The sequence below is a fragment of the Heptranchias perlo genome, chromosome 7 (assembly GCF_035084215.1).
Source record: "Heptranchias perlo isolate sHepPer1 chromosome 7, sHepPer1.hap1, whole genome shotgun sequence".
NCBI classification, from domain to species: domain Eukaryota; kingdom Metazoa; phylum Chordata; class Chondrichthyes; order Hexanchiformes; family Hexanchidae; genus Heptranchias; species Heptranchias perlo.
This window is the reverse complement of record NC_090331.1, coordinates 27,468,151-27,492,948: the sequence shown is the minus strand read 5'-3', so window position 1 is coordinate 27,492,948 and position 24,798 is coordinate 27,468,151. Positions and strand designations below refer to the sequence as shown.

At 43.1% G+C, this 24,798-nt stretch overlaps 1 protein-coding gene across 1 annotated transcript in view; it reads right to left on the bottom strand.

Annotated features, from left to right (window-relative positions):
* LOC137323576 (low-density lipoprotein receptor-related protein 1-like) overlaps nt 1-24,798 on the bottom strand; it is a 1,400,855-nt gene that overhangs the window by 607,426 nt on the left and 768,631 nt on the right. Inside the window, exons 16-17 of the mRNA XM_067987196.1 lie at nt 4,984-5,124; nt 4,185-4,310 (exon numbers count right to left, since the gene is read on the bottom strand). Coding sequence (XP_067843297.1) covers nt 4,185-4,310; nt 4,984-5,124 — 267 coding nt within the window. The remainder of the gene's footprint in view (nt 1-4,184; nt 4,311-4,983; nt 5,125-24,798) is intronic.

Sequence of the window (24,798 nt, the reverse complement as noted above, 5' to 3'; positions counted from 1 at the left end):
AGACCTGGACAACATCCAGGCTTGGGCTCATAAGTGGCAAGTAACATTCGCGTCAGACAATGACCATCTCCAACAAGAGAGAGTCTAACCACCTCCCCTTGACATTCAACGGCATTACCATCGCCAAATCCCCCACCATCAACATCCTGGGGGTCACCATTGACCAGAAGCTTAACTGGACCAGCCATAAAAATACCGTGGCTACAAGAGTAGGTCAGAGGCTGGGTATTCTGCGGCGAGTGACTCACCTCCTGACTCCCCAAAGCCTTTCAACCACCTACAAGGCACGAGTCAGGAGTGTGATAGAATACTCTCCGCTTGCTTGGATGAGTGCAGCTCCAACAACACTCAAGAAGCCCGACACCATCCAGGACAAAGCAGCCCGCTTGATTGGCACCCAATCCACCACCTTAAACATTCACTCCCTTCACTACTGGCGCACTGTGGCTGCAGTGTGTACCATCCACAGGATGCACTGCAGCAACTCGCCAAGGCTTCTTCGACAGCACCTCCCAAACCCACGACCTCCACCACCTAGAAGGACAAGAGCAGCAGGCACATGAGAACACCACCTGCATGTTCCCCTCCAAGTCACACACCATCCCGACTTGGAAATATATCGCAGTTCCCTCATCGTCGCTGGGTCAAAATCCTGGAACTCCCTTCCTAACAGCACTGTGGGAGAACCATCACCACACGGACTGCAGCGGTTCAAGAAGGCGGCTCACCACCACCTTCTCAAGGGCAATTAGGGATGGGCAATAAATGCCGGCCTCGCCAGCGACGCCCACATCCCATGAACGAATAAAAAAAAACACTCTGCCCATTTTTACCTAAGAATTGCCATTAGGGTCCTACAACCAGCGTGGGGCTACGATTTGCATATTTACGCAGCCTCCTGCCTGTTTCGTTGACAGGCCTACCTGACAACTGCATCAGTTGGCCTCGGACATTAATGCAGTAGCCGAGGTATCCCCGATTTTCAATTGCTGGCCGCCCAGTTTTCAGGCAAGAAATGGATGGCTGGTGGTTGAAAATCACCCTCATGGCATCGTGGTCTCATTGTTCTCAATGGATATTTAAGACCATCACATGAATAATTGACTGAACAAAAAATAAATATTTTATAATTTGTTTATTATTACTGGATATAGAAAAAACACATTTTTGACTCTTTATAAGTACATGGGAAATGGCTACGTTGGTACCGTTATATAGTAAATGTGCTGGTATTGCTCAGATCATTATGAAGTTAGTGTAAAAAGTACCATTCATCAAAGCTGGAAATTTCACAGCAGGGTCGACACTGCTATTATCCCCTTTAGGATTTTATTTGGCTTATAATTACACCGTGGGTTGAGCTACCATTATCAAATAACACATAGCACATGGTAGAAATTGCAACTACCAGCAAATGTGTCACTCGTCAAACTACTGAAAAATGTTCCAAGAACACTCATTTTCTTGTCAAAAGTATTGTTGCAAAATTACTATTAAGTGTAAAATAAAGCTTCAGAAATATTGAATCTTTTGGAATTTTTCTCCCTGAAAATGGGGAATTGCTGCTGATAGGTTTTAATGCCTAGTTTAATTTTCAAATGCAATCCATGTTGAATGCAGTGGAATTATTGGAAAGTGCTTGAAATTGTAGACAATAATGAATCCCATTGCAATGAATCACTGTTGAACTTTTAAGGTTAGAGTTGCTACTATAGCTGTGTACAATTATGTTAATTTTATAGGGACATTGTTACTGAATTAATTGTTACAATTACCAAGTAGAAATAATGCTTATCAGCCTCATAACTTTTTATTATTACCTTTAACTATGTACAATATTGATTTCAAAGAGTAACTAATGAATATTGTACAGTCACTAAAGTTCAGGAACCATTATGGCAGGAACTGAAGAAAAATACAGCAAGAAGAGACAAGTGGATATTTTATGTTATGTTTCTTGCACTGCTTTCAACAGAACGTGGCCTCTTCCCTGAATTCACCATTAGATAGCTTACACCTAAGCTAGGTTAATAATTTATCATCATTTGGAAGCTTTTGGAGAATCTGATTTCATTCATGTAATGCACTGCCCATATTAATACTAATTATTATGGCCTGCTAAGAATTATAGTCACAACATTCTTCACATTGAACAGATATTAGAGAACAAAGGTTGCAATTAATATTGTTTCATACTTTCTATAAATCAGGTACGGATCTTTATTTCTAAAACAAAATAAGTCCTTAAATATATACCTAATCAAGTTACGGCAAGTTACAGCACAGAAACATGCTATTCGGCCCAACTGGTCTATGCTGGTGTTTCTGCTCCACACAAGCCTCCTCCCTCCCTACTTCATTTGCCCCTATCAGCATACCCTTCTATTCCTTTCTCCTTCATGTGCTTATTCAGCTTCCCCTAAAATGCATCCATGCTACTTGCCTCAACTACTCCTTGTGGTAGTGCATTCCACATTCTGAACACTCTTCTTTGGGTAAAGAAGTTTCTCCTGAATTCCTTCGTGGATTTATTAGTGACTATCTTATATTGACGACCTCTCGTTTTGGACTCCACCACAAGTGGAAATATTTTCTCTACATCTACCGTATAAAATCCTTTCATCATCTTAAAGACCTTTATCAGGTCACCCCCTCAGCCTTCTCTTTTCTAGTTATCTGGCATATAAGCTCTGTTCCTCTTGGAAATACAAAGTACCTTGGGTACAGATACTTCAAGCATTTTTTTTCTAGTCACATTCTGCCTTTTTTTAAAAAAAAGAATACTTAAACGGGCATTGCTTTCTCATTAGGGAGTGTGGAGAAATAAGCAATTATGGCAGCAGCTTGCTGGAGCAAAGTGGCTACCAATATTACTTTGAGTACTTTTTAAGTACCTCCTTTTTATCTATTTTTATCCTATCCAATATCGCTACTACCTCCTCCTTTACTGCTACAATGGCAGCATCCTCTTCTCTAGTGAAGGCAGAGGCGAAGTGTTCATTTAGTACCTCAGCCATGCCCTCTGCCTCCACAAGAAGATCTCCTTTTTTGTCCCTAATCAGGTCCACGCTTCCTTTGATTATCCTTTTACTATTTATGTTTATAAAAAAACTTTTGAGTTCCCTTTTATAAGACCATAAGAGATAGGAGCAGGAGTAGGCCATTCGGCACCTCGAGCCTTCTCCGCCATTTAATGACATCATGGCTGATCTGATTTTTATCTCAACTCCATTTTCCCGTCCTTTCCCCATATCCTTTGACTCCCTTGCTGATCAAAAATTTGTCTAACTCAGCCTTGAATGTATTCAATGACTCAGCCTCCACAGCTTTTTGGGGTAAGTTGTGGAGGCTGAGTCATTGAATAGGTCATAACAATATTTTTATGTCATAACAATATTTATATTTAAGAATAAAAGCCAGTTTTCCAATCTAATATGGTGGACTAATAAATATTTATTAGATAGTCAAAAATGTGCAAATACCTATTATTTGAGCTGTGAACCATATTCTTATTAAAACAATGTTGGCTGATTAATTGCCGTCTCACAAGCCAGAAGTAATGTGTGTAAATAAGGTAGCTGCTTGGAAGTCTCCAGTGCAGAAGAGGAAACAGTTTTTTTTCTCACATCTGCATCCATGTTGAATGTAACTGTTAATATTGGGCGGTGGAAGCAGATTCAATCGTAACTTTCAGAAGGGAATTGGATAGAAAAAAATGCCTGAAAGGAAAAAAATTACAGGGCTATGGGGAAAGTGCGGGGGAATGGGACTAATTGGATAGCTCTTTCAAAGAGCTGGCACAGGCACGATGGGCCGAAAGGCCTTCTCCTGTGCTGTACTTTCTATGAAGAATACCAATTCTATTTTTTTTTAAATCACATTATTCAGTTTAACATTAATTTTTTACCCTTTTACCCTTGAATAATCTTAAAAACTCCTGCAGTATAAAAGCAATAGCTTTGTTCTGCAAACTCTTGTGATGTTTTTCTTGCTTTCATATACTTTTTAAGATGGGAAACAATACTTGTAAAGAAATAGTGCAAGATAAAAAGAAAGATTACCGAAGGCTTTCAGAGAGGTTGAAAGCTTGAAGACTATTAAACATCTGGATTGTCATATGAAGCATTTTCAGTGCATTTCAAAATGTTACAACAGACTATATATGAATCAGCGAGCGAAATTACCTGCACAAGTTTCATTTGATTCATCCTCATTGTTGACACAATCATTAGCTCCATCACATAGCCACCTTTTAGGGATGCAACGATTATTTTGGCATCTGAAGTGATTAGCAGGACAAGTGCTGTTGTCTAGCAAAAAATAATTATGGCTGATCAGTTAAAACCAAAAGCTGTAAATAATATGTTAATTAATGAAATTTGTATCTGTGGTATGAATCTATGATAAAACAGATAGATGAATTATACAGTGCCTTGGGTTCTAAATAGCTATTTCTAATGAATTGTTATTTCTGCACTGAACATTATCTCATAATTTTACCCTGTCACTGGCAGTAGGCTAGATAGTTATAATGTTAAAATGCTATGCTTTATAGCAGCAATTTGAAGCCACATTCCACCCTGATTTATTTGTAAATTTTACCAGCTATTAAATAAATGTTCATTACTTATACATTATTCCCAGTTGGTTATCAAACTACTGTCACTTTATCCATAAAATGCAAATTGACAAAAATAAAATTTACAAAACAAATCAGTTGTGTCAACAAGTCTAAACTTCTTTTTGATGAATTGGAATAGCTGAACAATACATCATCACACTTGCACAGCTGATTAGGCTGCCAACTTGAGATACTCAGAAATCTTAAAAAATGTTTTAATGTTTGTTTGAGAATTTGTTTCAAAATGGAAAAGCTGAAATGGTATTCTTCATTTTAATTAATCTCACCAGACCATAGAACACATGGTAACAAAATAATGAAGCAACGACTAAAAAAGCCAATTTGTGCAATTCAAAACATACAGCAGATGTCTTGATCTTCATCACTGCCATCAAAGCAGTCATTATCTCCATCACATTTCCAGCGTTCCTGAATACATCTTCCATTTCTACATGCAAACTCTCCAAAATGGCATTGCTGAAGAGTGGGTGGGCCAGGCTTTACTAGAAAAAATATAGTAATAAAGATTGACAACCATAAAAATTTGCAGTTGTAATCAATAAGAATAAAATATCAGAGGCATGAGTTTCCGCTTGTTTACACTAGTAATATTACCAAATCCGGGCGACATTGGCAAAACCAGAGCAAAATATCGGGGAATTTTAAACGTAAGTAAGTTACGACCTAAACCACTTACGTTTGTGTTTTTTGCGATCTTTTACGCTGGTTCAAGATTCAAACCGCCTGGATCAGGCCCCACCCACAAAGATGGCGACATCCCCATTTCGAAATTGTGTTATTCTGCTGGTTTGGGAAGGATCTTCAAATTGTGTTCATTTTCTTAGGCGCACAGGCACTAGTAAGCACACTTTAAGTTTTTTCATATCAAAAAATATTTAATTTACCAAGAATTTCGCTAGTGTACACCAATGAAACAATTAAATGGTTCAGTATCGTTTTTTGAGTCATTTTCAGTGATTTGAAATCAGGTTACTCACAGGTGGAGGACTGGACACTTATTAAAAATGATTATGTCTGCTAATAAACCCATTTTGAGCTGTGTTAATAAAACTGCACCAGATTACCACTCTAAAATAGATCAAGGAAAACATTTTAATGGAAAGAAGAAAACAAGAAACGATTATGTTCTATTGCAGTGCCCAATTGCGCTGTTTCAGGGAAGATTTTACGTTTGTGATTATGCAAATTAATTTAGCGGAAACTCGAACTGTAACCCAACCAGCACAATTTCAAGCACATTTTAGGAGCAATTTCCTAATTGCGCCCAAAGCGGAAACTCTACCCCCATAATGTTATCATAATACCATAAATATGTATGCTGTATTTGATATACACAGCATGATTATTATTCAGCTATAATTACATATTTCACTTTAAATCCTCATTAAGTCTGAAGAAGTTACTGAACTAGAAATCCTTTTCCAATTGGGCTTATCTTTGTTGTGAAAGAGTTTATTCTGCCTGAAGAAAGTGAGTTTCATTTCACCACTTCTTCCAGTTTACAGATTCCAGAACGATTAAATCATAAAGAAAACCTTAGAAAGGAAATGTAGGGATTTTCTTCATTTTTCCACAGCAATCAGGAATGAAAAAAAGTTTTCAATCTTTAAAGCTCTGCTGTGTATTTTTATTCATCAATCTGATGAATCATGAAAGGATTTCAAACTAGGTCTGGCATAAATAAGATAAAAACATGGTTATAACAAAAATAACATAAATAACAATCTATTTAAAACATGTTTTAAGAGAGAACTTTCACTCCAGAGCACCAATGGATTGGTAGGACCTGAGTACAAGGTGGAGAACTCTGAATCTCAATCACGCTATGAAAAGGGGGCACATTGCAGATGCAAATTGCATTCCAAATGGGGGAGAAGGGCAAATGATCCGAATAAACATTGTACACCTCCAAGTTGCCAGATTTAAAGCTGCATTGATAAAGGCCTTGGGCTGATTACCTGCCTATCCCCTATTAGTAAGGATGTTTCACATACCATCATAACCTGGGCTCAGAATACAAATCCACACAAGTAGATTAATCACAGATAAAATTAGGCCTATAAATAGTCATGTCTAGAAATCAAGGTAAGGGACACCTCACTACCATGGCAGAATCATAGAATCCTCCAAGCTTTAAATAACCTCTATCAAAATAGTTTATTTTAAAATCATACCATAGCTGTTGTACAAACATAATGGGGAAGATTATATTTGCTCATCACTTGTACGGTCATTTATTTTCCTTTTTGTACTCAGAGAAGCAAATAAATGATCAAGCTATTGCTTTTATTTAAGTTTTAACAAAGGTTCACATCTTCTGACCCTCATTTCCTTGTTTTCAACTTTCAGAAATACTATTTACTTAAGCCAAATATTATTATTAGAACTGGTATGAATATTTTTCACTTGCTGGTTTTGTCACAGTTTTCAGCTTGATTGGAAATGGAATAGACGATAAAATGCCAAATTATATTTAACTCATTTTCCATTTAAATTCCCAATAATGATCTATCCAAAATGTCATCAGTCATTTTGAGCTAGTTTGTCTTCATAGAATGATACAGCACAGCAGGAGGCCCATCGTGCCTACGCAAGTCTTTGAAACAGCTATCCAATTAGTCCCATTCCCCTGCCCTTTCCACATAGTCCTGCAAATTTTTCCCCTTCAAGTATTTATCCAATTCCTTTTGAAAGTTATAATTGAATCTACTTCCCGCCACCGTTTCAGACAGTGCATTCCAGATCATCATAACTCGCTGCGTAAAAACATTTCTCCTTATCTCGCCTCTGGTTCTTTTGCCAATTACCTTAAATCTGGGTCCTCTGGTTACTGACCATTCTGCCACTGGAAACAGTTTCTCCTTATTTACTGTATCAAAACCATTCATGATTTTGAACACCTCTATTAAATCTCCCCTCAACTTTCACTGCTCTCAGGTGAGCAACTCCAGCTTCTCTTGCCTTGCCAAGGCATCACCACAGTATTGAGGGTAATCTGTAGGCATTCACACTTTGGGCTCAATATTACGAGGGCGGCAGGTTCACGGCGGGTGGGGGGGCGATTGGGCACGTGGGTAACGCGCCAGGTGAAATATCAGTCTGCCCCGCGCGCAATGGCAGGCTAATAAGATCCACTTACCTGGTCTTCTGGGTTCCCCGCTGCTGAGCTGCGCGGCGGGCGGACTGCGCGTGCGCAGTAAGGTCTGTCAGCTGGAGGAGCTCTATTTAAAGGGGCAGTCCTCCACTGACTGATGCTGCAACAAATAGGAAAAATTACAGCATGGAGCAGCCCAGGGGGAAGGCTGTTCCCAGGTTAATGATGCCTCACTCCAGGTATCATTGGATGGGGTTAGGAGGAGAGGGAGGACAGAGATCTTCCCCCTGGCGGGCGGGAGGAAGCGGCCTGCCTCTGCCACCAAGAAGGCCTGGCTCAAGGTGGCAGAGGAGGTCACCTGCACCATCAACATATCGCCCACCTGCATACAGTGCAGGAGGCGCTGCAATGACCTAAGTAGGTCAGCCAAAGTGAGTACACTTACTCAATCCCCTACACTCCGTCTGCCACATCACCGCCCCCACCCCACACCTCCTTCTGCACTGCCAACACTACTCTGTCACATCACCCCTCATACCCACTCAAACCTCATCCTCATCTTACCTGCACTTACTCACCTCGCCAGTACTCATCCCGCCACTACCACTCAACCCAATCCTCATACAATCTCGCGGCTCTATCTCATACTCACCCTCTCGTGCATCTCTTTCACCGTCAGCCTCACTCAACCTGCCACTACATGTGCTGCAGCCACAGGTCATGCATCACATATGTGCATTCGGCAGCGTAAGGCAAACGTGTTGTGCGCATGAAGGGGATGCACAAGGGTGTTTGAGGGTTTGTCATGGTTTTTACTCATATTTAATTTCTGACCAACTCACATCACATATTATATTGGCACCACTACTGCCACGTCTTTGCGAATCTGGTCTGGTTTGTGCAATTACGCCCTTTCCTGAGGATCACAATGAAGACCCACACCTGATGCCACCCATTGTGTCACTGCAGAGTGGGTGTAGGTGTATTTGCAGGGCTCTTTTGTGCAGACGACTGAAACACGTCAGCGCTGTCCCCGGTAGCACCCTGGAAGGATGCGGAGGAGAAGTTGTTGAGGGCAGTGGTGACTTTGACAGCGACAGGTAAGAAGATGGTGCTCTGGCCAGCTGGGAGCAGCTCGGCATGAAGGAGGCTGCAGATGTCCTCCCCAAAGCCTTTCCACCATCTACAAGGCACAAGTCAGGAGTGTGATGGAATACTCTCCACTTGCCTGGATGAGTGCAGCTCCAACAACACTCAAGAAGCTCGACACCATCCAAGATAAAGCAGCCCGCTTGATTGGCACCCCATCCACCACCCTAAACATTCACTCCCTTCACCACCGGCGCACTGTGGCTGCAGTGTGCACCATCCACAGGATGCACTGCAGCAACTCGCCAAGGCTTCTTCGACAGCACCTCCCAAACCCGCGACCTCTACCACCTAGAAGGACAAGGGCAGCAGGCGCATGGGAACAACACCACCTGCACGTTCCCCTCCAAGTCACACACCATCCCGACTTGGAAATATATCGGCGTTCCTTCATTGTCGCTGGGTCAAAATCCTGGAACTCCCTTCCTAACAGCACTGTGGGGGAACCGTCACCACACGGACTGCAGCGGTTCAAGAAGGCGGCTCACCACCACCTTCTCAAGGGCAATTAGGGATGGGCAATAAATGCCGGCCTTGCCAGCGACGCCCACATCCCGTGAACGAATAAAAAAAAAAATATGTCGAGTGACTCTGAGCCTCCGTGTGCACTGCTGTGCAGGTGGATGTGTCACAGCACTGTGTTGTGGAGCTCCACGTGTCAGAGGTGGATGGCGTGGCCAGCGAGGCTGGTGATGCTGTTCACCCTCCGAGGAGGTCATGACTGCAGCTACGGTGGCCCCCATCCGGAAGATGTACATCTGAGGGGGTCCGCAAGGTAGGTAAATGTGTCTGGACACCGGGGTAAGTGTGCAAGTTGGTGAATTTTCTTGTCAGGAGGAGGGTGGTGGAGGCCAAACTTTGTCCCAAATGACAGAGTGGCCCCCTGCAATGAGTGATGGTCTCCCCCTCCCACCTGTCAAATGGACCTTTGCAGCTGCCACAGGCTGATAGCTGCAACACGTCCATTTGAACTGGGAGTGTTTCCCCCAGTACGGGAAACAGTCCCAGTTGTTTGTAAAATCCCACCTCATGTGAAATATCTCCTTAATCAGGTCTCTAAACAACCTGAAAGACCTTAATAAATACTTTAAGTGGCACCCTGCCGGCTTTAATTGCCTGCGGGAGTCCCACATGCGGGGGCTGCGCGTGCACGTCGGCGCGTCTGTGGGTAACCCGGAAGTGGGCGGGTTGGAGCCGGGCTCCCGACCCGCTCCGGGATTCCCCGATTTTTGGAGCCCCCCACCAGGAACGCACCCGATAGCGGGTGCTAATTTCGAGCCCTTTGTCTGGAACAACTGGTCTGATTTGTTGTTAATGACGAGTTCTTAACAGTGTATTTGAACTTACGTTTTTTAATGATTGTACAAGAATTTATTTATTCTTAGTGGCTTCTGTTGTGTAACTGCAAACCTTTTTTTTTACAGTTTACAAATATCTTCCACAGCTGTATTAGCTTAAGTCAATGAATCTTTATTCTTCAGGAAATGTAGTCATCCATGGGCAGAGAATAACTCTTCTGTCTTCAACCAGGGATTAGTTTTTTTTAGAGGGGCTTGTGAAGTAAATGTCAACTTGAAAGTTAAAAGTCTCTTAGAAGGTACAACTATCAGGAAACACTGAACAGACTGGGACTCTTTTCTCTGATAGAGGTCTTTAAAATTATGATGGGGTTCGATAGGGTAGATGTGGTGAAGGTGTTTCTACTTGTGTGGAAGTCCAAAACTAGGGGCTATAAATATAACATAGTCACTAATAAATCCAATAATTAATTCAGGAGAAACTTCTTTACTCAGGGAGTGGTGAAAACGTGGAACTCGCTACCACATGGAGTTGCCAATAGCATAGATGCATTTAATGGGAAGCTAGGTAATTACATTAGGGAGAAAGGAATAGAACGCTATGGCTACAGGGTGAGATGAAGTAAGGTGGGAGTAGGCTTGTGTGGACTGAATGACCTGTTTCTTTGTCATAAACTCGATGTAATTATCGGTAGCATTGCCACATATCGACCCTGATATTTGCGGGGAGGCAGGGAGGGTGAAAACGGCCAAGGAACGCATCAAGCCGGGGACGCGGAGGACCTGCCGAATTTAACGATAGGACTTCATTATAATTATTTTCTTCCATTTCCCACCCAGCAGCCAGCCAAATTGACAGGCTGGCCAGCTGCCAGGCAGGAAAACCAGCGGCAGGAAGCCGCAGCTGGGGACACTTGGGGACCGTTCCCGGCAATCAGGAAGGGGGAAGGCCTAAGATCGGTGCTTTGGGGGGGATCTGCGAACCTGGCAGCGGGGAGAGAGAGGCCGCGATCGGCAGAGGTTGAGGCCAAAGGTTTCCTTGAGGGGCCGTGGGGGAGCACTCCTCCTCCTCCTCCTCCTCCTCCTGGCCCACAAGGAGTGCTGTAAAAGGAACTTACCTTGTGGAGCCAACAGCTCCCATCTCCCCTTTAATGCCGGATTTCCTTTCCGGGGCACTCGCATGCCATGAAACCCAAAGCCGTGAAAATGGCGGCAGGATTGTATGTGACGGGTTGAGGTCGTGTTGCCCATTTCTTATTTCCTAACCACCCTCCATCCATCTCCCGCCCATCGTGGGGGGGGCGGGGGGGGGGAGTTAACATCAAGGCCTTGATTTCATCTGTGACCCTCCATCAGATCACTTTTTGGTTTTTCAATGTGCTAAAGAATGAGCCGTTTCAAATTTAACTTTATACAAATAAATTCCATCTTATATTTGTATGAACTCGAAATTTTGAAAGCTGTTGTTAATGGCAGAAAAAACAGCATGTTCCTGTCGATCATAGTACAGTGCCATAATTCAAATTTGAAAAAAATTATCAGCATGAAAATCAAAACTGACATTTCAATTAACTGAAGGGCAAAAACCAATTGCACAAACTTTACATTTTGAATGAAATTTTCTATTTTTTTCCCTAACTGATGATTAATCTTTGAAAATATTACAATAGCAACATAGTTTGAGCTGAATAACGACGTTCAATAGGTCACAAAGATCACAAAGTTTGTCAGAATGTGTAAAGGCAGGACCAAAGAATTGCTTTAACTAGTTTTCTCATGAAGGCTTTTCATTGGTGTAATTCATGAAAATGTAAAAAACTTAAAAAAATCATTGAAGTACATGCTGTCATCCTCCTCGGTCTAAAAATTATGTGAAAAACAAACCTGAGATCAATGTCCTGATTTTGAAAATGAAGACTCTAAATCTACTTTCACTCTGAGTTTGCTGAGCTGATCACTTTGTGTGTGTCTTTTTTTTGGTAAAATGTGGACATTAGAATCTGTCTGCAAGGTCCTTAGATTTTTTTTAATCAGCACTAAGCCAATCTGAAGGTTATTACTATATATTTAGAGCAATGAAACAAGGGCTTCAAAATTGTTCAAGGACTACGCTGGATCGCCATTATTTCTCGGAGATTCTGGTGCCTTGATGGAACCTCCATATGCAAGGGAAATGACAGCAAAGGGCAGAAACTCCCTACACCGGGCAAATGGCTTGTTCCCTAAATAGGATTTTTGAAGAATTCTTTTTGACAGGTTGGTCCCCTTGGGCAGCAGGTACCATGGGATTTGGAAAAGATTTGGCCTAGGCAATCCCCCCTATTCTCCCCCCATCCCTGTGGGCAGGAGGGCACTAGAGTTTCTGGCCACCATGGGCAAGAGGATACAAGCGATGAGCCTGAAGTGGCACTTGTACCCACCCATCTTTTGGTAATGAGATGTCTCCTGCTGACTCAGTGGGGTCAGGGCTCGAGGGCACCAGCGGGTGTGATCTCGTGATTCCCACCTTCAGATTTTCAGCCCCAAAACGTTTTTGATTTTTTTAAAGTTTGAAGCATTTAGTTCACACTGGTTGTCATCATGAGGTGCTAAGCAGCTATACTGTATTACTATTGCACTTCAGATGATAATCATTGGATGGCATCAATTACCAAGTGTTATTTTGCTTACTTATTGCATTTTCAGTGTGCATTGAACAGAATTTTCAAGTGAAAGTCTCAGCTATTTTTTCAGATAAGTCATCAAGCCGTGGCCCTGTTTATCCTCCCAGGTGGACGTAAAACATCCCATTGCACTTTCTGAAGAAGCACAGGGAATTCTCCCAGTATCCTGGCTAACATTTACATCTCAACTAACACCACCAAAAACAGACTATCTGGTCATTTCTCTCATTGCTGCTTGTAGGACTGCACTGTGTCCAAATTGGCTACTGTGGTTTCCTACATCACAACAGTGAGTATACTGCAAAAATACTTCATTGGCACTTTGGGACATCCTGAGGTCATGAAAGGCGCCATTTAACTGCAAGTTCTTTCTTCAAAAGGCAATCTCTTCCCCCCCTCAAAACTATATTCCCAAACATTGTCATACCTTTAAGAAACTATGTAAAGTTCATATATTTCTAACAGCTAACAAATAACACTGATAGTTGACAGATTATCAGCTTGTAAGTAAATTTTGAAACAGGGCAATAATAATATTTTTAAAGCACTAAAATCATGTTCTACTGCACAGCTGCTATTCACAGTAAGATATTAATCACACACAGGAGCTTAAGTGTCCGCTGAATATATTTTTCTTTTGTTTTTATTGAATTCTCAGAAGTGTACATCCAGATATATATTTCATAAAGTCGTTGTACATTTTGATTGCTTGGTGCTTGTGGGAGGAGTGCCTTGATACATTCAGATTTCATGGCATGACTATGCTTGCATTGAAGCAGTGCAGGTCAAAGGGTTGAGTCAGCTTGTTTGAGGAGTAGTTTAGTTTGGAGATGCAGGGGGAAAGGCCCTGCTTACCAGTGGCCATATCAATTGGGGGGATTATCCCTCACGATCATTGGGCAAGTTGCTGTGCTGGGAAAGGGCAAGTTATTGTTGGTGAGTCTCTAACAATGGGTCCCAGACGACTGAGTATTAACTCCAGTTCTCGGTGGAGGTCGAACATCACTCATTCTGATTGGGATACACCTTACATGTGCTTCAACCGCATTTGTTGTGAGGAGGATTGCACTTCATTACAGAGCAGGATGCACCTTATATCACAACCAGTAGTGAGTTTGTGCTAACCTGCTTTTTTACAAAGGACTCGTGCTCTCCAGAGGGTAGGTACTGCAATCATTAAGCTCAGTCCTCTGGCAATCCAAGACTGGTGATAGTGTTTACTGTTTCAAGGAGTGCTATAAAGAATGGCATGATCAGAATAGGTGTAGTCCAGCAGTTGTCTGGTATGGAGGAATGAAATTTGTGGAGGTTGTGTGTGGCGTGAAATATTTTTGAGGTATGATCACAAGTTAACCTATGTACTTTGTTGCAGTTGGTGATATTAAGGATCATCTCGATATCTCTCACCATTCCTCTTCCTTTAACATATGGCCTAGGTCCTGATCCCAGGCTTTCCTCAGATTTTCTGTCCTGTCTTTGGTCATGAAGAGTGAGTACGGTGGATAGGATGGAGTGTTTACAGGAAACTGAGGAATGGAGGAAAGGTTTAGAGGGTGGCGTTTGACTCATATTGAAGTTTACAAATTATTACCTCATCTGAAGATAGCACGACTGGTCATGCAAAGAGAGGTGAAATTTGCCAGCTAACTGGTGGAAGGGCATGATCTGGCCGGAAATCCCTTTCTCTCGCCAGGCTCTGAATCAATCAGAGTGATTCCTGGGACCTTTCCATGTGCCATTTTTGGGAGAAGACTGATAGACCTAGTAGGATCTTAAGCAAGGTACAAAGCTACCTCCAAGCTCCTGCAGCCACAATGGGCTTCTGCCTCTCTGGTCGCCTCTTCTAACGTAGGTTGTGCAGCGGCATGGTAGAGTCTTGGCCTCCATGCCTAGTCCTAGGTTTTGCTGGGAGGCCAGGTAGTAGGAAATAATCACTGGGATTTTTTAAATTCATTCTCGGGATGTGGGTGTCACTGGCGAGGCTGGCATTTATTCCCCATCCTTAGTTGCCCTTGAGAAGGTAGTGGTGGGCCTTCTTCTTGAACCACTGAAGTCTGCGTGGTGAAGGTGCTCCTGGGCTACCTGCATTATTCTATGAAGTTTAGGAGGCTTCAAGTTTAGACATGAGGCTTATTTGAAACCCACTGCCCTGTCCCCCTCCCCTTGGAGATCCAACTGTTCAAGTCAAGTGATAAGTTGGGCTGGTACCTAAGTTTTTTGGATGAGACACTAAACCAAAGACCCATCTATCTGCTCAGGTAATCATAACAATCCCATGGTACTATTTGGAGAAGATTAGGGGAGTTTTCAGGGTCAAGGTAAGCATTCAACCCCCAACTAACACCAGCAAAACAGATTAACTGGTTACTGATATTATTGCTGTTCGTAGGACCTTGCTGTGTGCAAACTAGCTGTTGTGTATGCCTACTAACAATAGTAACTACACTGCTAAAAGTAATTCATTGGCTGTGAAGTGGTCTATGCTATGATGTCCTGAGAACTTAAAAAGTGTTGTCTAAATGCAAGTTCTTTCATTACCTTGACAGGCAGCATCTGAAATAGGTAGATGATGTGGGGAGACTATTCATCTCTATTGTGTTTACCTAAACAGGTTATTCCATCTAGTTAGATTGGTATTTACATTGGATGGGGGTGAGGGAGTAGGACTAGAGAGCTATTTTTGTACAAAATGGCGAGTTTCAGTGTGAGGTACACCAAAGTATATAAGATCTAAGGCCTGATTACGAAAAGGAGTAGGGGTCCCATATTTGTGTGGGGATGTCCTCTGTGAGAGGTGTGCCTCTGTTTTAGGGTAGTTGAGTTTGTAACTAGAGAGCCACCTAAGTTCTCTGATGCTGGGGAGTGAGATGACTGGGTTGGTTACAAATAGTAGAATTATGTCAGACATTTTGTCCAGAGTCCCTGCTGTCTGTACTGTTTGGATGCCTGGATTTGTTCAGATGCACATCATCAGGGTTCTGTGGCCAGGACAAAGAGGATGGGAGATAGGAGACATCCATGTCTGATCCCCCTACCCCTCCAGTGGAGTAGAAATGCAGAGCAGCTGAAGTCACGGGTGCAAACCGTGGGAGTGGAATTTGTCTATCAGGATTGTAATCCACATCCTGAATGTGCCAAAGGCCATCCTCTTGAGTATCATCAAAATGCATTTCCACTTCACCCAGTCAATTGCTCTTTCTGCAGAGTACCAGGGTAGACATATTGGGGATGGTTTTAACCCCAAAGAACGGATGGGCTGGGGGTAATCAAAATTGTAGATTTTAGCAATGGGACCGCAACCTGGCTCCAACACTTTCGGGTTAACCCAGGCACGGTTGGATGCACGCAACAGAAACCCAGAAGTCCCATTCCTACTTAAAGCTCGGGGGTGGATTGTTAAAGGGGCAATTTACCTCATTGAAATAGTTGTGGTGCTTAATTTATTATTGATTCTAATGCTGAAACTAATTTAACCTCACCTGCATGGGCGGACTAATTTAACCTCACCTGCATGGGCTTCCCGTGGCTCGTGAATCTTGTCCAGTGAGAGGAGGTGAGAAGGGCCGGATCCATGAGGTAAGTGCCTTTATAGCACTGCTTGTGGGCCAGGAGTGATCCCTCCAGGCCCAACAAGCTTATCTGCAACGATTGGACTCCCACGATCGTCCGATCTCCCCTCAATGTCCGAACGCCCCGTCCAATGTCCGAGACCCCCCCTCCCTACCTCCAACTTTTCCGACGACTCCCAATCTCCAACTTTTCTGATGACTTGATCACCTCCCGGCCTGCGATCTTCTCCACGTCCCCCCCACCCCCTCACCAGTCTCCACCTCCAACATCAGACACCCCACCCCGAGGTCCTCCATGGCATCAGACCAACTCCCTTCCACCACCCCCGATGTCCGCCACAGCCCATGATCTCGCCCTTTTCTCTGATTCCCAGCTCCTTTCCCTCCCGACAGGCAGCCAACCTGTCAATGTGGCTGGCTGTCGTGCGGGAAATCCGGAAGCAAAAATAATTACCTTCAATTGAGTTGCAATCGCATTATTGCTAGGGGGATAGAATATAAAAACAGGGAGGTATTGCTGCAGTTATATAGGGTATTGGTGAGACCGCACCTGGAATACTGCATACAGTTTTGGTCTCCATACTTAAGAAAAGACATACTTGCTCTCGAGGCAGTACAAAGAAGGTTCACTCGGTTAATCCCGGGGATGAGGGGGCGGACATATGAGGAGAGGTTGAGTAGATTGGGACTCTACTCATTGGAGTTCAGAAGAATGAGAGGCGATCTTATTGAAACATATAAGATTGTGAAGGGGCTTGATCGGGTGGATGCGGTGAGGATGTTCCCAAGGATGGGTGAAACTAGAACTAGGGGGCATAATCTTAGAATAAGGGGCTGCTCCTTCAAAACTGAGATGAGGGGAAACTTCTTCACTCAGAGGGTGGTAGGTCTGTGGAATTTGCTGCCCCAGGAAGCTGTGGAAGCTACATCATTGAATAAATTCAAAGCAGAAATAGACAGTTTCCTAGAAGTAAAGGGAATTAGGGGTTACGGGGAGCGGGCAGGAAATTGGACATGAATTTAGATTTGAGGTTAGGATCAGATCAGCCATGATCTTATTAAATGGCGGAGCAGGCTCGAAGGGCCGATTGGCCTACTCCTGCTCCTATTTCTTATGTTCTTATGCTCTTATTCTGACGCACTCAACTCACTTCCTGGTTTCCCATGCGAATATATACCCACCCGCTCAGTTCCCAGCTCCAGGTCGAAATCACGCCCCTTGGCACTAATACAGTGGGTGCACCTCTTTGCGTTGTCCCTTCAGAGATGGTCTCACTGGAGTGGTGTTATAGCGTGCAAAGCACATTTAGTCTGTATGTTTTTTCTGAAAAACGGCTTAGCATGAATCCTCATCATCATCATTTGTAAACCACGACTAACACAGTAACTTTAAACCTTTTCATTGCATCTATCACATGACAGCATTTGCTTTGACTGCTCCTGAATAAAAACAGTTTGGCATTGTTGTCAGTATTGATGTAAAAGATAGACTTCAAACAGGCAACACTGTACCAAATAGCACAAACGGCCATTTCAGTGTCAAGACCTAAGAAGTGTTTGTACTTTTACTTTCGTAATTGACATATGTATTGGAGGATATGAATGATCTTATGGGTCTCTAATCGAACACAATTGCATTTGAGTTCAGAGTTCCTAGTTTGGGGCATTTTCGATTGAACAATTGGGAAAATCTATGGAGAAAAGAAGTTGTCAGTCTGCATATGAAAAAAATCCAGTAGATGGAGTGCTTTTTTGTTGCAAAAAAAAATCTCACTGAAGTATAATCTTTCAAAATGTTAGGTAGATTCACTTTGCCACACTATATTTGTCATATCTCATGTGTTTTGAGACTGAGTTTGCTACTTATACTTTGAAATGAATTCTTTTCCGGGATGTTGTCAGCAGCAGCCCGGCATTCATCTTTTTAAAATGGGCGTGCTGCCTCTGGAGACGGGCGCTGGCAGCTCACCAGATGATGATAATGAGGCCTGAAACCCAATTTCAGGCCAGCCTCAGACCTCCACGTTGGGGTACGTGCTCCGTGCGTGTTGACAATTTAAGGGCCGAAGACGGGCCTAAAGAAATTTCTACCCTCAGATTTTTTAATCAAAGAAGCTAATTTGATGAGCCCAAAATCCTTTACTCAATAAGGATGGCTGACAGCGTTCTCGGGCTCCATTTTAGCACCCGCAGGCAATTAAAGCCGGCGGGGTGCCACTTTACAGTATTTATGTTGCTATTTCAGGTCATTAACAGACCTGATTAAGGGAATATGTCAGGAGGGGTGGGATTTTGGAAACAACTGGGACTGCCTCCCGTACTGGGGGAAACGCTCCTAGTTGAAATGGACGTGTTGTAGCCATCAGCCTGTGGCAGCTGCAAAGGTCCATTTGTCACGTGGTGGGGGGAGACCCTCACTCATTGCAGGAGGCCACTCTGTCATTTGGGACAAAGTTTGGCCTCCACCACCCTCCTCCTGACAATCAAATTCACCAACTTGCACACTTACCCCGGGGTCCAGACACATGTACCTACCTTGCGGACCCCCTTGGATGTACATCTTCCGGATGGGGGCCGCCGTAGCTGCAGTCATGACTTCCTCGGAGGGCGAACAGTATCACCAGCCTCGCCGGCCAAGCCGTCCACCTCTGTCACGTGGAGCTCCACAACACAGTGCTGTGACACATCCACCTGTACAGCATGAGGAAGGGCAACTGGAGAGAGAGATGTGTCGCAGGGGGCATTACCCTCGCCGCAGGGTCCACAGACCGAGGCTCAGCTTCCTGGACCTCTCTGAGCAGCAGTGCACACAGAGGCTCAGAGTCACTCGACATGTAGTCGTGGACATCTGCAGCCTCCTTCATGCTGAGCTGCTCCCGGCTGGCCCGAGCACCATCTTCTTACCTGTCGCTGTCAAAGTCACCACTGCCCTCAACAACTTCTCCTCCACATCCTTCCAGGGTGCCACCGGGGACATCGCCGACGTGTCTCAGTCGTCTGCACAAAAGAGCCCTGCAAATACACCTACACCCACTTTGCAGTGACACAATGGGTGGCATCAGGTGTGGGTCTTCATTGTGATCCTCAGGAAAGGGCATTATTGCACAAACCAGACAAGATTCGCCAAGACGTGGCAATAGTGGTGTCAATATAATATGTGATGTGAATTGGTCAGAAATTCAATATAAGTAAAAACCATGACAAACCCTCAAACACCCTTGTGCATCCCCTTCATGCTCACAACACGTTTGCCTTACGCTTCCTACTGCACGTATGTGATGCATGCCCTGTGGCTGCAGCACAGGTAGTGGTAGGTTGAGTGCGGTTGACCGTGAAAGAGATGCATGAGAGGGTGAGTATGAGATAGAGCCGCGAGATTGTATGAGGATTGGGTTGAGTGGTAGTGGTGGGATGAGTACTGGCGAGGTGAGTAAGTGCAGGTAAGATGAGGATGAGGTTTGAGTGGGTATAAGGGGTGATGTGACAGAGTAGTGTTGGCAGTGCAGAAGGAGGTGTGGGGTGGGGGCGGTGATGTCACAGATGGAGTGTAGGGGGATGAGTAAGTGTACTCACTTTGGCTGACCTACTTAGGTCATTGCAGCGCCTCCTGCACTTTATGCAGGTGGGCGATATGTTGGTGGTGCAGGTGACCTCCTCTGCCACCTCGAGCCAGGCCTTCCTGGTGGCAGAGGCGGGCCGTTTCCTCCCGCCTGCCGGGGGCAAGATCTCTGTCCTCCCCCTCCTCCTCACCCCATCTAATGATACCTGGAGTGAGGCATCATTAAACTGGGAGCAGCCTTCCCCCTGGGCTGCTCCATGCTGTATTTTTTCCTATTTGTTGCAGCATCAGTCAGTGGAGGACTGCCCCTTTAAATAGAGCTCCTCCAGCTGACAGATCTTACTGCGCATGCGCAGTCTGCCTGACGCGCAGCTCTGCAGTTGGGAACCCGGAAGACCAGTTAAGTGGATCCAATTAGGCTGCGATCGCACGCGGGGCAGACTGATTTCGCCGGGCGCGTGGGTAGCCCCCCCGCCGCGAACCCGCAGCCCTGGTAATATCGAGCCCATGATGTGAATTGTAAGTTATTCTCTATCTCTATTCCACACATCATGCAATCTTTTACATTGCAGAAGAATCTGAGTTGGAAGAAAAAAGGCAGAATTCTGAAATCCATGGATTATGAGCTCCCTTTTTTTCCTCATCTCAAAATAGTTCCTTCATGTTTCCAGAATCAACACCGGTTGAGTGTTTTGGTCACAGACTGTATTCATGATTGTATGGGGTAAATTTCCTTGGGGGTTCTCACATTCGCCTGCCATAACCACAGAAATCCTGGAAAACGAGTGAACAGAGTTTGTACCATTTTTCTGGGGTTTCCACAGCTCTTCCATCGAAGTTATGGCGAACAAGTGGTGGAACCCCCAAGTAAATGCACCCGCTATTTCTTTACTATACATCAATTTATCTTAGAGATGTCTCCAGATTGATTCTTTTATTGTTACCTATTCACTTTTTGACATCGGAAGGAAAATATACAGGAAAATGATCTAGTGATTTACAGGAAAAATAATTTAATGCTATACTGACAGTCTCATTCAGAGTGGCAATAAGGATGGCTGACGGTGTTCTAATGTTCATTTAAAGCACATTATTACACCACAATAGAGGGAGCTTTACTTTTCATCCATCTTATTCTGTTTTATTATAAATGGGGACATGGTGCCAAAAGTTGGAAAGTGTTCCCTTCCCCATACTGACATCACCTTGATAAGCATGAAAATTCATCAATAAACAGAATATTTTAAAAATCAAAAGCTTTCAATGGAATTAAATTTGTTAAGCTTGGCAGTGAACTATCCACAGCTGGACTTAAAAGCCTGCTTTAAGATAATTTATGCTTTACTAACATCACAAATTGCTGCATGCAGCTGACAAGATAACAATGGAACAAACCCTACACTGAGAACAATGGCTGGCTGCAGCAAAGAGAGTTTCCAGCCACAGATGAGCAGTGCAATTCTAATCAGTACGTAGCTGCTTAAAGCCAGTGCACAGTTCACTAATTCTGCCACAACACTGACTTAAACATGCAATTCGATTTACAGGTCAATTTGGTTTGTGTCTCATGGATGTATAGGTCCCAAAACCCTTGGAATTTGTGGTATAACCTAGTGTTTGTGGCATTTCATCTCATTTATATTTCTGTGGGTAGGGTGGTGAGCATCTGTGTAGTTCCAAGGTTCCCCCAGAAAATTCCTCCCATTCCATCCAATATCAGTCCTTACATTTAAACCAAATTTAGAAAAAAAGTTCTTCCCACCTTCCATTGGTGTTAATTTTTCAATTAATACATGGAGGGGCAATTTGCCCATCAGTGAAACCTAAGCATCAAAGGCTGGAACTGAAGGTAACAGAAGAAGGCGGCATTTTCAAGCATGACATTTTCGACAGTGTGATCGGAGTTTGTGATTCAGTCAAGAGAAAGTTCAGAGATTTCCAAAAGAACAGAATGTAGCACAATGCAAAGGGATGGCCCTTAACATTGCTACGAGGGAGAATATAAATGAAAGAGAAGGGAAATGTGATTATATACTGGATGGGCAGCAACAGCGGAAGAAAGGTCAGCAGCCAGAAAATACTAGTTTAATGTTATATTCAGTGGGTCAGCAGCACTGAAGGAAAAGTGCAGTTGGATCTATTTATTAACATTGTTTTTTTCAATTTCTCCTTACTAAGACCTGCAGTGTATATTCTGTCTTTGAATGCTTTTTTATAGCATCAGAATCTGTTACATTAAAAAGGGAAAAACTTCCACAATTCTTTTCTTTTGTTGTCCTTCCTGGAACTTGAACCTCTCCCCTTTTCAATTTTTTTCTTTATATATTTATTATAAATCAGCAACACCTCGAGGCCTAATTCTTGTACCTATTAGTGTTTTACAAACAATTCCCACCACCCCCTCACCCCCACCGCCAACTTTTCATTCTTTCCTTCCCTGCCTAAACGTCAAGTCCTTCCTTTACTAGCCTTTGCGATGTTGGTGGCCAGGCTGCTCGGCTGCAGACCTGTTGGTGCCTTGTGGTTGCCCACAAAAGGAAAATAAGCCACTATATTTTTAAAATGTCCTCGTGGAATTTTGATAGTTGGCCAGCTGATGACCACTTAAATTTGTTTACTGGAAACAGAATGTATGTCCATCTCTCTAAAATGCACTTGGCTCGTCTTATGTGTTGATGCCACTTCATGGTTAGTGGGATGAGTCAACTCTATTGTGGAGAACTGTCTAATGAGTGTTAATTACCAAGTCCACATAGGTGACTGAAATGCCCAATATTAATGTTCTTATCACAAGAAGGAGGCAGAGTTAATTATGAGATTGCCAGCCCACCAGAAAGTTAATCTAACCTTATTCATTATTATAGTTGTTTTGTCTCACGGGTGTAAACATTGCACCAGAAAATTCTGTCAGGCCACCTGTTACCTTTACAGCCTATTTTGAGTCATGGATTTGTTTATTGTGAAGTTATCCCTTTTAACCTTTCTTGGTCACACTTCGGCTTTCAAAATATCAAGGTTCCACAGTTTCTTTAGCAAACATCTGCTCCACCAAGTAATAACGAAGCTGACGTATGTTCAAAGTTACAAGAATTACTGAAGCTTTGCAATGTTTTCAGATTTTATAAATTGATTTTGTCTTTCCGCTGTTACCTGATTGTTGCTTTTGACAATTTTATTTCTTAATAAACCAAATTCATAGTTTGCAGCTGAAATATTCGATCAGTCACAATGTCATTGGTCCATCAATTGAGAGCTTGCCTGTGGAAGCTGCTTTTTGCATTAACCATAAAAAATAAAGTAATGGAGAGTATCTAGTCCTGGAAGATCTTACAAGTTTCTTCTCACAAGTCCCACAACATAAAGTGGCTAAAAGAGTTAAATTATGAGGCCAGGTTGCATTGACTATGCTTGTATACCTTTGAGTACATAAGATTAAGGGGTGAACTAATTGAGGTATTTAAGATAATTAAAAGGAGTTGATAGTTTCTCTCTATCTACCCTATTTCCTCTGGTGGGGGTTACCTTTAAAAATAGAGCTAGGCCATTCAGGGGTGATGTCAGGAAGCACTTCTTCACACAAAGGGTAGTGAAAATCAGGAACTCTCTTCCCCCAAAAGCAGTTGAGGCTAGGTCAATTGAAAATTTCAAAACCTGAGATTGGTGGATTTTTATTAGGCAAGGATATTATGGGTTACAGAACCAAGGCAGGTAGATGGAGTTAAGATACAGCTCAGCCATGATCCAACTGATTAGCGGAACAGGCTCAAGGGACTGAATGGCCTTTTCCTGCGGGAGGAGGGGCAGGATAATGACAGACATGCCATGCAAGGACACCACCTGCTCTCAACTGCACAAGTGACCCAACCCAACAACACCCCTAGAAAAGGTAGCATAGTCTTAGGCACTATTATCCAATTATGCCTTCCCCATGACAGCCCCAATCCTGAAGCATGTGAAACTACTGAACAAATATGCAAAACTTTGCCATTAATGTGTCCTCCTGTAAATGCCTTGTTAATAACAGACCATTACCACATCAGTATCTAAACTTGTATGTGGTTTTCCTCATTAAAAATTGAAAATATTTATCCTTTAATTGTTCAACATCAGTTTGGATTTGTACATTGTTTATTTGTAATGACTAGCTTCTTGAAATAAAATGTTACTTAAAATAAAAGCATTCTCCTGGGTTCACATTCCATGAAGTACACATGGAAATGTGAATTTTCTAACTCTTCAGTAAAGGCCCACTTGGTCAGGTTCCCAACCTCAGAAGAAATGTTTTCTTTCCAAATATTTTGCTTCTCATTTGTTTGAACAAAGAGATAGCAATGGTGGTAGAAGTGGCAGATACCAGTGACCTTTTTCCCTCCAAGTTTAAGAGGGAAGTATGGTCGACTGAATAACCCTAAAATCCTAAATGTTATGTAAAGGAAGAGTTCAGTAGAGTACTCAATGTCATGTTATTCTATTTTATGCTTTATAATAGCTGGCTAGCAGCAATCTGGGAACAGATATTTCCTGTGGGACTCCAACTACTGTGGTGATACGAAGTTCCAGTTCAGCGAGGACGGTGAACTGTGGGTACAACTCGCTATTCATTATTATCCCTGGAGTTGAACTTTATATATCACAGCTACAAAAATTGCCCGTTCCCAAGATGCCTCTAACCACTAGTTATAGACTATAAAACAGGACAACAAAGATAAGTGAGGCTCAGTTATAAGTGTACAAAAATCTCTTCATATAACATGCAAGGGTATGGGTTAACCCCTCTGGACTATACTGCCTCTTTATGAAAGGCAGCTTGACTTTCAAAAGGGA